At 39.3% G+C, this 14,387-nt stretch overlaps 1 protein-coding gene across 1 annotated transcript in view; it reads left to right on the forward strand.

Annotated features, from left to right (window-relative positions):
• The first annotated feature begins 2,121 nt into the window (after positions 1-2,121).
• The window catches only part of TDRP (testis development related protein), a 53,761-nt gene continuing 41,495 nt past the window's right edge, over positions 2,122-14,387 (forward strand). Inside the window, exons 1-2 of the mRNA XM_074209555.1 lie at positions 2,122-2,345; positions 2,817-3,057. Coding sequence (XP_074065656.1) covers positions 2,938-3,057 — 120 coding nt within the window. The 5' untranslated portion in view covers positions 2,122-2,345; positions 2,817-2,937. The remainder of the gene's footprint in view (positions 2,346-2,816; positions 3,058-14,387) is intronic.

Consider the following 14,387-nt stretch of genomic DNA (forward strand, 5'->3'; position numbering starts at 1 on the left):
GTCTATGTTTAAACAAGATATGGACAAGATAAATTTGAGATGACTTCAAGGATAAAATATTAAGCACTAGCTCACAATGTTCTTTTAAAAAATATTTTTATAACTATTTTAATATAATTGACTTCCTTTGTCATCTTATATATTCTATTTCTTTGCACTAAAAACATTTTTCTGTAAAGAGATCCATTGGTTTCCCCAGACTGTCAGAGGGATCAATGATACACAAAAAAGTTAAAAACCCCTGAATTAGAGGTTAGTGAAAAGAAAGATGTAATGCTTATGTCCTACCCAAGTTAATGGACCCCTTGAAACCTATCCAGTCTCTGTGGACCTCAGGTTAAGAACCCCTATTGTGGAAGCAATCTTCAGAGGCGATTGAAGGCTTTTGAGTGAGTGAACTGGTGACATGGTCAAAGCAGTGTTTTAGGAAGATTATTTTGGCAACAAGTTAAGAACTTTGAACACAGTAGGAGAAAGAAGGAGGTGCCCTGAACATGCTCTTTCCCCTGCAAACTCCTGAAATTTGGTTTGTTCCTTTGTATTGGGGGAGGGGGGAGAAATGGTCCTTTAGGAGTTTAAATGTCTTTTTTTTTTAATTGCTGGGATGTTTGCCTGGGGAGGTTAAAGAGTGCTTGATAATTGAAGGGAGGACAAAATATAGCAAAATTTAGTAGAGAAGCTACTATTTAGTAGAGAAATTTAGCTCCTCTTTCTTCATAATTAAAATAACACACAGAAAGCAATTTTTCTTTTAGACTTGAATTCTGAAGTAGAAGTGAAGAGTTTGAAATTGTCTCTGTCACCAGTAATTTCTCAAAATGTTGGGAGTTAGTAGAAGTAGACTGCAGTCTAGGTTATTCTCAAAGAAATGATTTCAGGTCTATAGCTCTAATGTGATCTATCTCCTGAACTACTTTCCAAAGATCTGGGGGAACATTTCTATTTCCATGTCCAGCTTCACTTCAAATTGAATATGCCTAAAATTCAACTCAGTCTCTTCCCCCCCCCCCCCCCAGCTCTACTTAGAGACCTCTCCATTTTTGGCAATGGGACCATCATTCTCCCATTCTCTGATGGGGAGGCATCTTGTTTCCCCTCCCTTGATTTTCTTTTCAGTTTACCAATTCCTGTAAATTCTTTCTTTGTAAGGTTTTGCATTCTTTCCAGGGCCACTGCCCCCATCTCGGGCTAAAGTTATTACAATAATCCCTCCAGAAATGCCTCCCTGCCTCCTGGATAAACCACCTTGCACAACACTGTTAGATTATTCTTGTAGTCTTCCTAGATTTCCTAAGTCATTCTTGTAGTTTTTAATTTTCAGTGCCTTGCTTGCATGGGGCAGGTCTCAGTAAATGCAAAAAAATAGATGGTAAGCATTTTCAAGTGGAGTGGTTTTTTTTGATATGATCCAGGTGAAGATGTTGAGTTTGGTGCTTTTTTCCTTGTCCCGCCCCCCCCCCCCCCCCCATTCCATCCAAAAGCATGCCTGTAGGACACCAGAAAGCCTCATTCCCCACCCCACCCCCTTTCCCTACAGGATGCAGGCAAGCCAAACTGGCCGAGTCTCCAAGCCAAGTTTGCCCACCTATTAAAGAGGTATTATTAAGTCTGTACAGTCTCCTCAAGGGGGCTTTATTGCTGCTTTATGGTTTTGACTAATTAAATTATATAAGGCCGGATGAAAGTTCCTTTGCCCTTAAACCTAAGTATAAAAGCAAAGTCACCCGAGACCTACTACTTTGTCTTCTAACCTTGAACTCCGGTTAACAGCCCCAGGACATTTCCCCTCCCTTGCATTACTCCATCCTTTGGACCACATCATCCCCTGTGAGTGTGTAAAGAATGGATTTAGAGTCAGTCAACCGACATTTATTAAGCTTTCCCTAGCAAGGCAAAAACCCGGCCCCGTCCTTGAGAATGTGTTCTTTTTGGGGGGTAAGAGTCAGGCTCGGGGCTGGCTGGCTCTCCTCTCGGCACACAAGGCGGCCGCGGCCTCCCAGGTCCTCCCGCGCAGCCCGCGCGGCTCTCGGGCCCCCCACCCCGGGCTCTCGGGCCCCCCGGGCTCCGCCGCCGCAGGGCCCAGCCTGCCCAGAGCGCCCCCCCCCCCCCCCCCCCCCGGGGCCGGCCGCCGCGCCTCTCCCGGGCTCCGGGCCCAGGCCGGCCGCGGTTGCCGTGGTAACCGGAAAGCCGGTCTCCTTCCCCCCGCCCCGCTCCCTCTGCTCCTCCCCTCCCCCGGCCCGGGAGCGCCGCAGCTCGCTCCCTACTAACATGGCCGAGCCCCCCGGCCGGCGGCAGCGGCTCCGGCTTCAGCTCTGGGCTCTGGCCGGGGTGGGGGCCCCTCCCTGGTGAGACGGGGCTCCTCGGAGCCGCGGGGAGATGGGGCGCCCTGCGGGGAGGGGGTGCGGCGGGGCCGGCGCGGAGGGGCTCCCGCGGCCCTGGCGGGAAGGCCGGGCTGAGCGGCGGCCCCAGGCCCGAGGCAGCAGGAGCCGGGGCGAGGCCGAGGGGCCGGCGGGATGCGCAGACGAGACACAGGCGGCGGCCGGGAGCGGGTCGGGGCCGGGGCCGGGAGCGGGTCGGGGCCGGGGCCGGGGCCGGGAGCGGGTCGGGGCCGGGAGCGGGTCGGGGCCGGGGCTGGGGCCGGGGCTGGGGCCGGGGCCGGGAGCGGGCCGGGGCCGGGGCCGGGGCCGGGGCTGGGGCTGGGGCCGGGAGCGTGCGGAGCGCGGGGCGCCCCGGCCGGGGGGCGGCGCCCTCCGTCCCCGCCCCCTGCAGTTCTCACAACTTCAGTTTCTCTTTTTCTCCGTCTTGTCTTGGGACAGAAATCATAAACCTGACAAAAATTACAGCTCCTCAGCCCGCCACCCTGACCGGAATCCAGCAAGTTGCTTTTTTTTTTTAAAAGAGGGGTGGGGAAGAGAACGCCCCCAACCCTCCCGGAGCATGTGGAAACTGACCAAGAGCAAAGTGCTTCTGGATGATTCTCCGGAGGAGGAGGAGAGCCGGGGCCAGGGGAAGGCGCTGCCACCCCCCGCCGCCGGCCCGGCCGCCGCCGCCGCGCAGGTACGTGGGGGGCGGGGAGCTGCGGGACCCCCGGGCCCTCGTGCGGGGCACGCTGCGGGCGGCGGGGGTCCACCTCGGCGCCCCTGCCCCCGACGCGGGAGGCCCGCCTCTCCGGGGAGTCCCGGGGCTGGGGGCAAGAGCAGGCTTTGGCTTCAGACCTGCCCCCACTGCTCCGGGACTTCGCAGTCCTCCCAGCCCCCCAGATGTTCCTATTTTAAGCGCTTCTACTTTAAGGTTTTATTTATTTTTTAAAAATTTTATTTATTTCTTTAAGATTTTATTTATTTTTGCTTCTAATAATTTGTTATGCCCAAGCCAGCCCCCGCTGCCAGGGGAGTCCACATAATGTAATTTCCCTAACTATAAAAAGAAATTAGTTGATCTCTTAAGTTTCTTTCCAGGTCCAAATCCTATGATCCTATTGACTGTAAGGCGGCGAGGCTATGGGATGAGAGGACTAGGTTCTAGAGAGCCCGGGCAACCGAGACAGGATCCATTTATGGCAGGCACAGGAGTGCCAGCCTGACCCAGGGTGAGCCCCGTAACCTCTCACTGACTGACCTAGGCCATCCTTCTCAGACTGTTAAGTTGCAGAACAGTTGCGGGTCTGCATTGGTTGGGGGAGTTTCCTTATTTGGAGTTCCCTATTCCAGTGAAATTACAGGTCCAGATTTGGACCAAAAAAAAGCCAGTTCAAAATAAAATAAGGGAAATACATTTTAAAGAATATTTTTTTAAACATGCAGAAGAATGCTATCATAATTCTTCACAATCAAGAGTAACAGTTAAAAATAAAACTTATCAAAAAGTAATTTTTTTTCTGAATTATCTTTATAGGGCAGATCAAAATCCCTGCATAGATAATTCTTATCCTATACATTTGTTGTCCTTGTTCTTCCACAAATTGTTCTTAAAGAATCTACCTAAAGTGCTTGAGACATTATTCTGGCTCTTTTAATATTAACTGAATACCTATGCTATACTCAAGTTGTCTGTTTTTATTAAACTTTGCATGCTTTTTGCTTTTCCTTTCAGTAGATTTAAGCTCTGAACCATATGAGGCAGACATCTAAAACTAAAATAAAGAGTTTCAAATTTTAATTTGGACATTTTGGAATGGTCAGGTTCTCAGAACCACAGGCAAGAATTAGTGTATAGGCTGACATTTTAATAGTATGAAATAACAGAGTTTAGATAATGTTTACTTTCTTTGTAAGTAGCATCTATTAAAAATTGGGGAAGAAAGGCAAATAAAGGATATTTTATATTTTGTGTACTTAACCACCATATATTCATTTACTATTTTCAGAGTATACTCATCCTCAAGGTTGCTTTGAGAAGCACTTTATAAAGTCTTATATAAATGTGAACAGCTACTTATTCATTATTTCCCTTCCCAACTCAAATTTATGATATAAACTTCTTTAAATTAAATGTTGAGTGAACATTTTTCTTCTTATATTTTGTAGTTATGATGTATTTACATTGAATGTTAGTTGTAATAGTTGCAGAAGTATGACTTACAGAAAACCATAATCATATGTTTATTAAATAAGTTATTGAAATGCAGATCTTGATAAATTTTAAGTGTTAACAAACATTTGGTTTACAGGCATTTCTTTTTTCATTAGCCTTTGATTATATGAGGAAAAGTATACGCTTGTATACTGAAAACAGGAAGGCATTGATATTAAAATTTAGAATCTTGTTTCAAATGTTTTTGAGTAGAAAGTTTTCCAGATGGACTCTTTTCACAGATACTTTCCACCTTTCCTCTTCTATTATTTTCTTCCATTTTATGTATAACTAACTAGATGAACTATGCAGTGGGATTTCAATGCTTCAATTCCTTTTTGTGAAGAATCATAAAGAGTAAGCAGTTGAACATTGGCTCTGAAGTCAGAATCAAATCACCCAGTGTTTATCATGTACCTAGTATATCCCAATCCCTGGACTAAGCACTACTGTAAATTCAAAGAAAGGCAAAAAAAGTCCCTGCTATCAGAGAGTTCACAGTCTAATGGCAGAGGCAACATATACACAGCTATACCCAAAGAAATATAGGAAGACTATGTTGGGGATAATTGCAGAGGGTGTATTAAGATGAATTGGAAAGGGCTTCTTGTAGAAAGAAGGCAGAATTTAACCTGGCACCTGAAAACAGAGATGAGCAAAGAGAAAGAGTTGTGCCCCTCTAAACCCTCAGGACAGCCAGTGAACATGCACAGTGGGGAATTGGGGAGGAACAGCAAGGAAACTACATTTTCAGGGAGATTAGTAAGTTGTAAGCCAACTGAAAAGGTAGGAAGGTGCTAGCTTCTGAAAGAATTGAAAAGCTGAACAATTTTGGATGTGTTGAGTTTGAGATGTCGATAGTATAGGTTTTTTTGTGTATGTAATTTTTTTTAATAGTATATCCAGTTTGAAATATTTAATAGAGATGTGAGACTCTTGAGAGGTCAGGAAAGAAGTTATTGTTATAAATAGGTCTGGGAATCAGCACAGAGATGACAACTGAATCCTTGTGAACCAATGAAATCATCAAATGAAATAAATTAGAAGGGGAAAAAAAGAGGATAAGTTTGATATGCAAGTCAGGAAGAGGGGACCTGAGTTCAAATGTCCCTTATGCTCATTATCGGTATGTCCTTGAGCAAGACACAGTCTCACATTCTGGAGGTAACTGGTACTTTAGTCTTCAGAGAGTTTATGCTTGTATTTTTCAAGGACAAAAAGAATCAGCATTTCATTTTGAATAAATTATATAAAATCCTAGGTCAGAGTACTAGGTCTAGAGTCAGGAAGCCTCATCTTCCTGGGTTCAAATCTGGCATATGATACTAGTTGTTTGACACTGGGCAAGTCACTTAATCATGTTTTCCTCAGTTCCTTATCTATAAATTGAGCTGGAGAAGGAAGTGACAAGTGACTACAGTATCTGCCAAGAAAACCCCAAATAGGATCCCAAAGAGTTGTATATAATTAAAATGATCAAACAGGTATAAAATGAAAAATCTTAAGCTTTATCATAATCTATATAGCTTCCTATTTATCCCAAAATCTTAGATTCTTTAATCTTAAATAGAACTTGTCAGTATTCTCTGTATTACTAAAACATTAGTAAGATTTCATTTAAATAATTTCAACTATCTGGGTCATATACCTACAAGGTAAGTGAGGAGAAAACTGTTCATGTTTCTTATGCTGACAGAGATGAGGAGGAAAATTATCTACTAATTCTGATAGGTTAGTCATATACTAAATTTAGTGTTGCCAACTCTTTCAAAAGTCTGAATCTTTATCGTAACATCCATCAAATTCTTTTAAGTATTGAATTTAACAGTGCATTGCAATTCAAACATGAAATCTCTGCCCACAAAGTTTTATTTTAAGTTTGATAAAGAATTATACATAAGCAGTACTGAAATAATGTTAAAATATGACAGGTTCTTCAGTCTTATTAAAACTGATAACTTAGTATTTCTACTAAATTTTCAGAGTTCTTCATTGTAACTTCCCTTTTCCACACTAAGTAATCTAAGTAGCAAGATACTAAAAAGATCTCTATGCTAGAATTACATTTGGTTTGAAATGAAATATTTTATACTTCTCTGTTTTAATTTTTTCAAGAATGGTATCATTTAACTTGGCTGTACTATTAAGCAAAAAAGTGGTTTAGTGTTGAACAGAAATGAGGGTGAAATGTGAAGCTTTAAAATTTTTGTTATTTAATAGAAACTTCTTAAATATTGTGATAAAATGTTAGGAGAGAAGGTTGGGAAAACAGCATATATAAATTAAAAGATATCAGTATCAGAATATCAGTAGATTTCTAGATCTTTTAATATGAATTTCTTTCTTTTGTTTTAAATTCTGATCCTGAGGAAAGCAGTGTAATGACATGATCAATATCAATTTAGCTTTTTGCTTATGAGTATTTAAAATTAATCTTTAGGGAGGCATTTTATAAAAGTTGTCATATTAAAAAAGTTGTCATTTTAAAAAAGACTCCCAGATATGCCCAGGAAAATATTAGAAGAGAGGAGAAAAAAGGTGTTATTTCAGATAGTGAAAGAAATCAACACAGAAGAAAGCCACAGGATAGGTAAGGCTAGAATTCAGAATCTGTTAAGTTAGAGTCTTCTAATAACACAACCTCAGATAGGCTGCAATTTGATATAGAGGAAGAATAGGTTTGCTAACAAAATTAATCTTGAAAACAAGATTCTGGAGTATATGCTATTCGAATTACTGAGTTCATCCTTGCCTTGGTGCTGTAGCTATGTAGCTTCACTTAACTTCCATGTACTTCAATGACCTCATCTATAAAATGAGTTCTTAGATTGCAAGATCTTATCTTTCAATAATTTTCAATCACATCCAGCTCTTTGTGTCACAATTTAGACTTTTCTTGGCAAAGATAATGGCATGAATTGCTATTTCCTGCTCCAGTTCCTTTTACAGTTGAGGAAACAGAGGCTAAGAAGGTTGCTCAGGGTCCCACAGTTAGTATCTGAGCAGTTTTGATCACAGGAAGATGTCTTCTATTCCAAACCCAACACTTTATCCACTGCTCTATCTAGCTTCCCTATAGGGTTCCTTTCAGTCCTGAAATTTGGTGAACAAACTATTTTAGAGAATTTAAATAACTTTATTATTTGTATAAATGGTCACTATTTAGATGTTATGTAGATAATAGAACTTAACCTGGCAAAAATTCTGTACGGAAATAAATACCTTTTAAACTATTATTCTGTGACCTTGAATTTTTTTAAAAAATGAATTCTTTCAGAAATATTCTGCAATGTAAATTAGTCTTACACCAATTATTAGGAACTAACGAAGTTTTATTATATGGTGTACCTATCCCTAACAGATTCTCTATTGTCATTTTTGAGAATTTTATGTGTTACCATCCAATATGATCATGTTTCACTTATTTCTATGAGTTTTCATGATTACAAAGGGGAAGAATAGTAGGTTTGCAGGGGCTATATCTTTTTGATTACTTATATTTTACACATTCTTACTAATTGGGGAGAAGAAGGATGAGCATCTAAATTGGAAAAGGAGGCAAGTTTATTTTGCATGAGTATATACTATTACTCATACATCCTAATGTAAGATTCATTGAGATCTCTAGGCTTATCTTTTGGAATATTAGATATATTATTTTCTTCTCCTCAGTTATCTTAATTGGATCAACTTCTAGATTAGTGTTTTCAAAAAATATATCAGTTGCAAACAGTTTTGCTACAAATTCTGCTGGGAATATTCTGAAAATCTGGATGTTACATTACTGTGGATAAAAATTCATAATTTTGTTTAATATAAATTGTACTTACATAAGACACAGGCATTATTCACATAATAAATAAAACTTACCTAATTATACATAGCTAATTCTAAACTAACCTTGAAACCTGTTAGGTATTGAACTGCTAGAAAAGAACCTTCATGAAGACATAAGGTCTCCCCCCCCCCCCTTTTTTTTGTAGTTTTGAGAGAATTTCATGAGCTTGTTCATGCTAGCAATATTATAAATTCCTTAAGGGTAGTTATCAAAATTTATATATCTCCTTTTTTATTCACAGTTCTTAAGACTGTGACATATATATATATATATATATATATATATATTAGACTCAGATAAATAATTATTATATTAAAATAAACAAACCTTTATTAAGTGACTGTGGTAGACTGGGTATGTCATAGCTGACAATTTGAGATCCTTAAAGGCATTTATAACCTAGTAAACTAAAGAAAATTACACAAATAACTGTACATAATAAAAATTAGAATATGCCAAGTACATAAAAGTGATAAGGTACAAGATGTATGAATTCATAGGAGAGTAATTCCGATTGGAAGCAACAAAGAAGGCTTCATGGCTGAGGTGTCATTTGATTGGGACCTTGAGGGAGAGGCAGGATTTCTGATGTCTGCTTTTGACTTTTTGAACTTCTCCATCAACATACAGCAACCTCCCTCACCTGAAAGATCTCCCTGAGTTCTTTCTTTGATTGATCAGTTCTCTTCTCCCTTGAGCCTCCTTTAAGGGAAGTGTATAGGCTAGCTGTGTTCATTCTTTTGTTCCTCTCTCAAGATCCATTCTTCACTCTTCTATATTCCTCCCTTGTCTTCAGGATCTGGCTTTCTTTTGCTTCTATTTCTATTGGTAGCACTTAGTACTGTGCCTGGCACATGAAAATGCTTATTACATATTTCTTGAAATGACTTTCAATAAATGTAGGTGGAGGGAAAGATTTTCTAGGTAAAGAGAATAATGTGAACAAAAGTTTTCAGAATAAGATGTTAAGGTAGGAAAGCATGAGACGTATGTGAGAAATAGTTTTACATTTTGTATGTGTAAAATGAAAAAAAGAGTATCTAGCCTAGAGCTTGCCTTCCTTTTCCTTCCATCAGTTTACCTTCATTGTGACCTTATTTGCCTCTGACCATACTGTTTTGTTTCCCTGTTCCTCCTCTTCACCACTGGCTATACTTTCACTCTTATCCATACCTCCTGACATTGATCTCTGCGATTTCTGTACTCCTTTATCATCATCACTTAGCAACTTCTTTCTTTGAAGTTCACAGAATCAAAGTTTTCCATCCAAATCAGAGTATGATTAATGTTGTACATGAATCCCCAGGTCATCCTTTTTTTTCAGGGATTTTAGTATCTCTTCCTTTCCTTCTCAGTTCCTGATCTTATACTAATCAATTCATGTTGATTCTCCCTCTAACTCCCAAATTTTCAATTCCTCATTCTCTTTGAATTTCATGACATTTATTCCATTTTGCCCCATAGAAATTGTCACACACTGGATTCTTACCATCACCTAAAAGTATGTTTCATTTCTCTAATTTAAAATTCCTACATTTCTGTATTGGATTGTAATTTCATATCATTCACTCTCTCCCTATGCTTTTTATACCAGCTTTTTACTCTCATTGAAACTGCCAATCCTTCTGTCCCAAAGTACTTTCTTGGACCATTAATGACTTCACTTTCTTCACTTAATAATATTGACCCTGTGGATAGTCTGTTCTATATTGTCCCCTATTTTTGAATCTCTAGTCCCCTTTGAATCCTATAAATCCATATTATCCATCTTCAGCTGGACCCTCACTGCAGCAAGTCACTCTTTTATTCCTTCCTAATTCCCTATTTCCCAGAAAATCTTTTCTAAATCTTGATTTATACTTGCCTCCTCTTTTAGTTTAGGATCTTATTTTATTGAGGAAAATTGAGGTTATTTGAAGTGAACTTACTCTTCTTTTCATCTCAAAATCCATTAACACTGTCACTGATTCTCCTCCTTTCCCTCTGACAAAGAGATAGCCTTTTCTCCTTGCCAAAACTAATCTCTTTTCCTGGGCCCCTGATCCCATTCCCTTTTGGCTTCTCTAGTAGATTGCAACCTCATTCTTCCTCCTTCCCTCCCTTTTCCTTAGCTTTATCTCCTTATCTTCATGGACTTCAAATGTGTTCAAATCTCCATCCTTAACAAAAACACTCATTAAATATATCTTCTCTACATTTCTCAGCCACATTCCCAGGAAAAACTGTCTCCAAGTGCTCTTTTCTCTCTTATTTCTTAATCCTGTGCAGTCTGGCTTCTAATCTCTTCACTTATCTGAAACAGCTCACTTTGAAGTTACCAAGTGATCCCCTAATTGCAAAATTTGGTGGTTTTTTTTTTTAGAGTTTCTTGACTTAACAGCTCTTTGCCACCATCTCTTCCTGTATACTCTCTCTATTCTGAGTTTTTGTGATAATACTCTCTTAGTTCTACTTGCTCTTTCTGTTAACTTTGCTGGTTCACTTTCCAGTTTAAGCTCCTTATACCCTCAAGGATCTCTTCAGCTCCTATGGTTAGGATCCCCTCTATTCTGATGATGCATGTCAATTTCTACATATTTCTATGTCAATATAGAAATATGAACATATAGAAAATATATACATCTACCTGTATATCAACAGATTTCTCTAGCCCTAGTTTCTTCCCTTAGCTTCAGTACCAATTGCTTATTGGACAATTCAAACTTAGCATGTTCCAAGTAGAACTTTACCCCCAAAGTTACTCCTCTTCCAAACTCTACTGTCTGTCAGAGGTAGCCACCACTTTTTTCATCTCCTGGATTCATCCCTTTGTCTCTATTCTGGACTCACTGTCTCACCCTACTATAGGCAGCTTGCTGCTTCTCTCTTGGTCTAACATCTCTCATATTATATACCATCTCTACTTATATTTTTTCCATCTTACCTTAGCTTCTCATTTGGTCTCCCTACTTCATTCTCTTCCCCTTTCCCCTGTCCACTCCCTCCTCCACACTGCTGTCAAAATGATTTTTCCTTAAGTGCAGATCTGACTATTTTCTTACTCATTAAATTCCAATGGCTTCCTGTTGCCTCCAGCATCAAATAGAAACTCTTGTATTTAACTTTATAGATCTCTAGAAACTTGTGCTAACATGATTTTCCAGTCAGTCAACAAACATTTATAAAATAAATGCCTGCTGGTTTTCAGGCTCATTGCATATTATTTCCCTGTAACCATTACAGACAAAAATGACCTCTCTTACTCACATAGAACACCCCGTCTCTTGTGCTTTTGCTGTGATGGTCTCCTAGCCTAAAATGTACTCCCTTGTTACTGCATTATTCAATTTCTCTCCCCCTCTCCCTCTGTTTTTGTTAGGCAATGGGGTAAAGTGACTTGCTCAAGGTCACACAACTGGGTTAATTATTTAATGAAAGAATTTTTTTAGTTTTTTCCAAGGCAATGGGGCTAAATGACTTGCCAAAGGTCACACAGCTAGGTAATTATTAAGTGTCTGAGGTTGGATTTGGACTCAGGTACTCCTAACTCCAAGACTAGTGCTCTATCCACTGAACCACCTAGCTGCTCCAATTGGGTTAATTATTACGTGTCTGAGGTCAGATTTGAACTCAGGTCCTCCTGACTCCAGGCCTGATGCTCTATCAACTGTGCCACCTAGCTGCCCCAATCTTCTCTTTATGAAGCAATCTAAAGGTTCTCCCTCTCAAACTACTTTGGATTTATTCTCTTGACATATTTTATTTATGCTTTTCTATGTACTTGTTTCCCTTATCAGAATGTAAGCTCCTTGTTAATAGGGATGGTTTCATTTATTGTATTTGTATCCCCATTGCATAGTATAGGGCTTAGTAGGTACTTAAATACTTTTTGTTTGATTATATAAGGTTTTGAATGCCAGGCCAAGGTTCAAGTGGGAAGCCTTGAAATTTTTTCAGTAGGAAATGATGTGGTAAGAACTCTTCATTAAGAAGATTAAGTTGGCAACAGAGTTTAGAATGAAATGGAGAGGGAAAGGATGAGCCTGGAGGTAGAAAGGCTTATTGGAATAGTGCTGTTGAGGAGTAGTAGGGGCCTGAATTATTGTGGTGACATTGTTGAGACATTTTGGAGATAGAATCTATAAGACATGACAATTGTTTAGATGTGGAGTTGAGGTTACTGAATCAAAGATAACAGAATGCTTGAATGACTTGGAGAATGGTAGTGTCACTGGTAGAGACAAGGTAATGAAAAAGAGGAAAATGATGTGTGCCTTTGAGCATGTTGAATTTGAGGTGCCTGTAGTCTATCTAGGTGATCTAGTTGGAGATGTCCATCAGACCTTTGGAAATGTAGTCTTCTCAGTAGAAAAGTTATGTGTAGAAATAAAAACTTGGGAATGATTTTTATAAAATAGAGTTTATGAAGGGGTAGTTAATAGATACTCTTCATTTTCTTGGGGCCCCTTATTCCTTTGTTAGGGTTTTCTTAATTACTGCTCTGTACTTAGGCCTGTTTGGATCAAGGTTCAGAAAGGGCAGATTCAGTATCATGTGGGCCAAAGGGATTGGTCAGCCTTTGCATAGAAGAGGGCCACATAGGTGGAAGGAACTGCATTAAGTGACATACTAAATAATGTTTATAGAGAGAAAATTAACCAGAATTCTCTTTTAATCAAATATTTTACTTTCCCATCTATTTCCAGAGTTTTACTTGGGGGAACAGGAGAGAACCTCATTGTCTGACAATTCCTTTTTACTTGATAAGTGGTATAGATAAGAAAGTGAGAAAAGAGGCTTGTAGTATCAGAATTTAGAAAATGAAAATAGCTCCTGTCTTCAAAGATCTTACATTTCATTGTGGAGATTAGTATAAACAAGGTATTTTGGAACAGTTGTGGGGACCAGGAAAGGCTTTATGTAGGTCATACTTGATTGAGCTTTGAAGGAAATTAAGTATTCTTAGAACACACATGAGGAAAAAATTCATTGTAAGCATGGGGAATAATAGCTAGTATGAAAGTGTTAAGACAGTAGATGGAATACTCTGTGTGAAGAACCAGTTTGACTAATAGGATGTATAAAGGGGAGTAATATATAAGACTAGAAAGGTAGCTTGGAGCCAGATTATAAAGGACATATAATACCAAACTGAAAAATATATGTTTGATCCAAAGGTGATAAGGAGCTGATGGACTGGAGTATGTTGAAGAGGAAAGTGATCTGATTAGGCTTTAGGAAAACCAATTTGCACCTGTATGGAGGCTTTACATAATCTTCCCAAAATGCTGTTTTGATTATATCATTTATCTATTTAGAAACCTTCATGTTACTTAACTTTCAAAACTCTCCATAGGCAGGTTCTAGTTTGTTTTGCAGTCCTCATCTACTTAGTCCTCTCTGCACTTTCAGGTCCTGAATCTTAAGTGAACTTTGTACCATTCCTGCTAACTAGCACTAAAAATATTACAGTGCTGTTGATAATAGAGTAAGTAGTCAAAGAATGTCAGTTGAATTAAACTCCTATTTCACTGCCTTTTTTTCCCATTACTTTACTCTTTTAATTTTTTTTATCCAAATAATATCCATTTATGACCCACTGTGGTATAGTGGATAATGTTCAGCTTGGAATTGAGAAGTCCTAGGTTTGAATTCCACTCCAGTTATTAGTTTTGTAATTCTGGGCAAGTCATTTGATCTTTGATAATCTCAGTTTCCACATTTGTAAAACAAAAACATTGAAAAGGACTCTGATGATCCTTTCTAGTCCAAATCTATGATCCAAAAGTAAATCAAGTAATCTACTTGATCTTCCCTTGGTCATTTCAGGCCACCATGCTCTTTTCTTTCACTTGAACACACACAACATTTGACTATGTTTACTACTTGGTTCTTATTTAGAGCTAGAAAAGAATCTTAGAAATCATCTTATGTAAAGTCTTAATTGTTTCTACTTCAGACTTGCTGGGGGAATGTGAAAATGAGTAAAATTCTTCTT

The sequence above is a fragment of the Macrotis lagotis genome, chromosome 1, assembly GCF_037893015.1.
Source record: "Macrotis lagotis isolate mMagLag1 chromosome 1, bilby.v1.9.chrom.fasta, whole genome shotgun sequence".
Taxonomy (NCBI): Eukaryota; Metazoa; Chordata; class Mammalia; order Peramelemorphia; family Peramelidae; genus Macrotis; species Macrotis lagotis.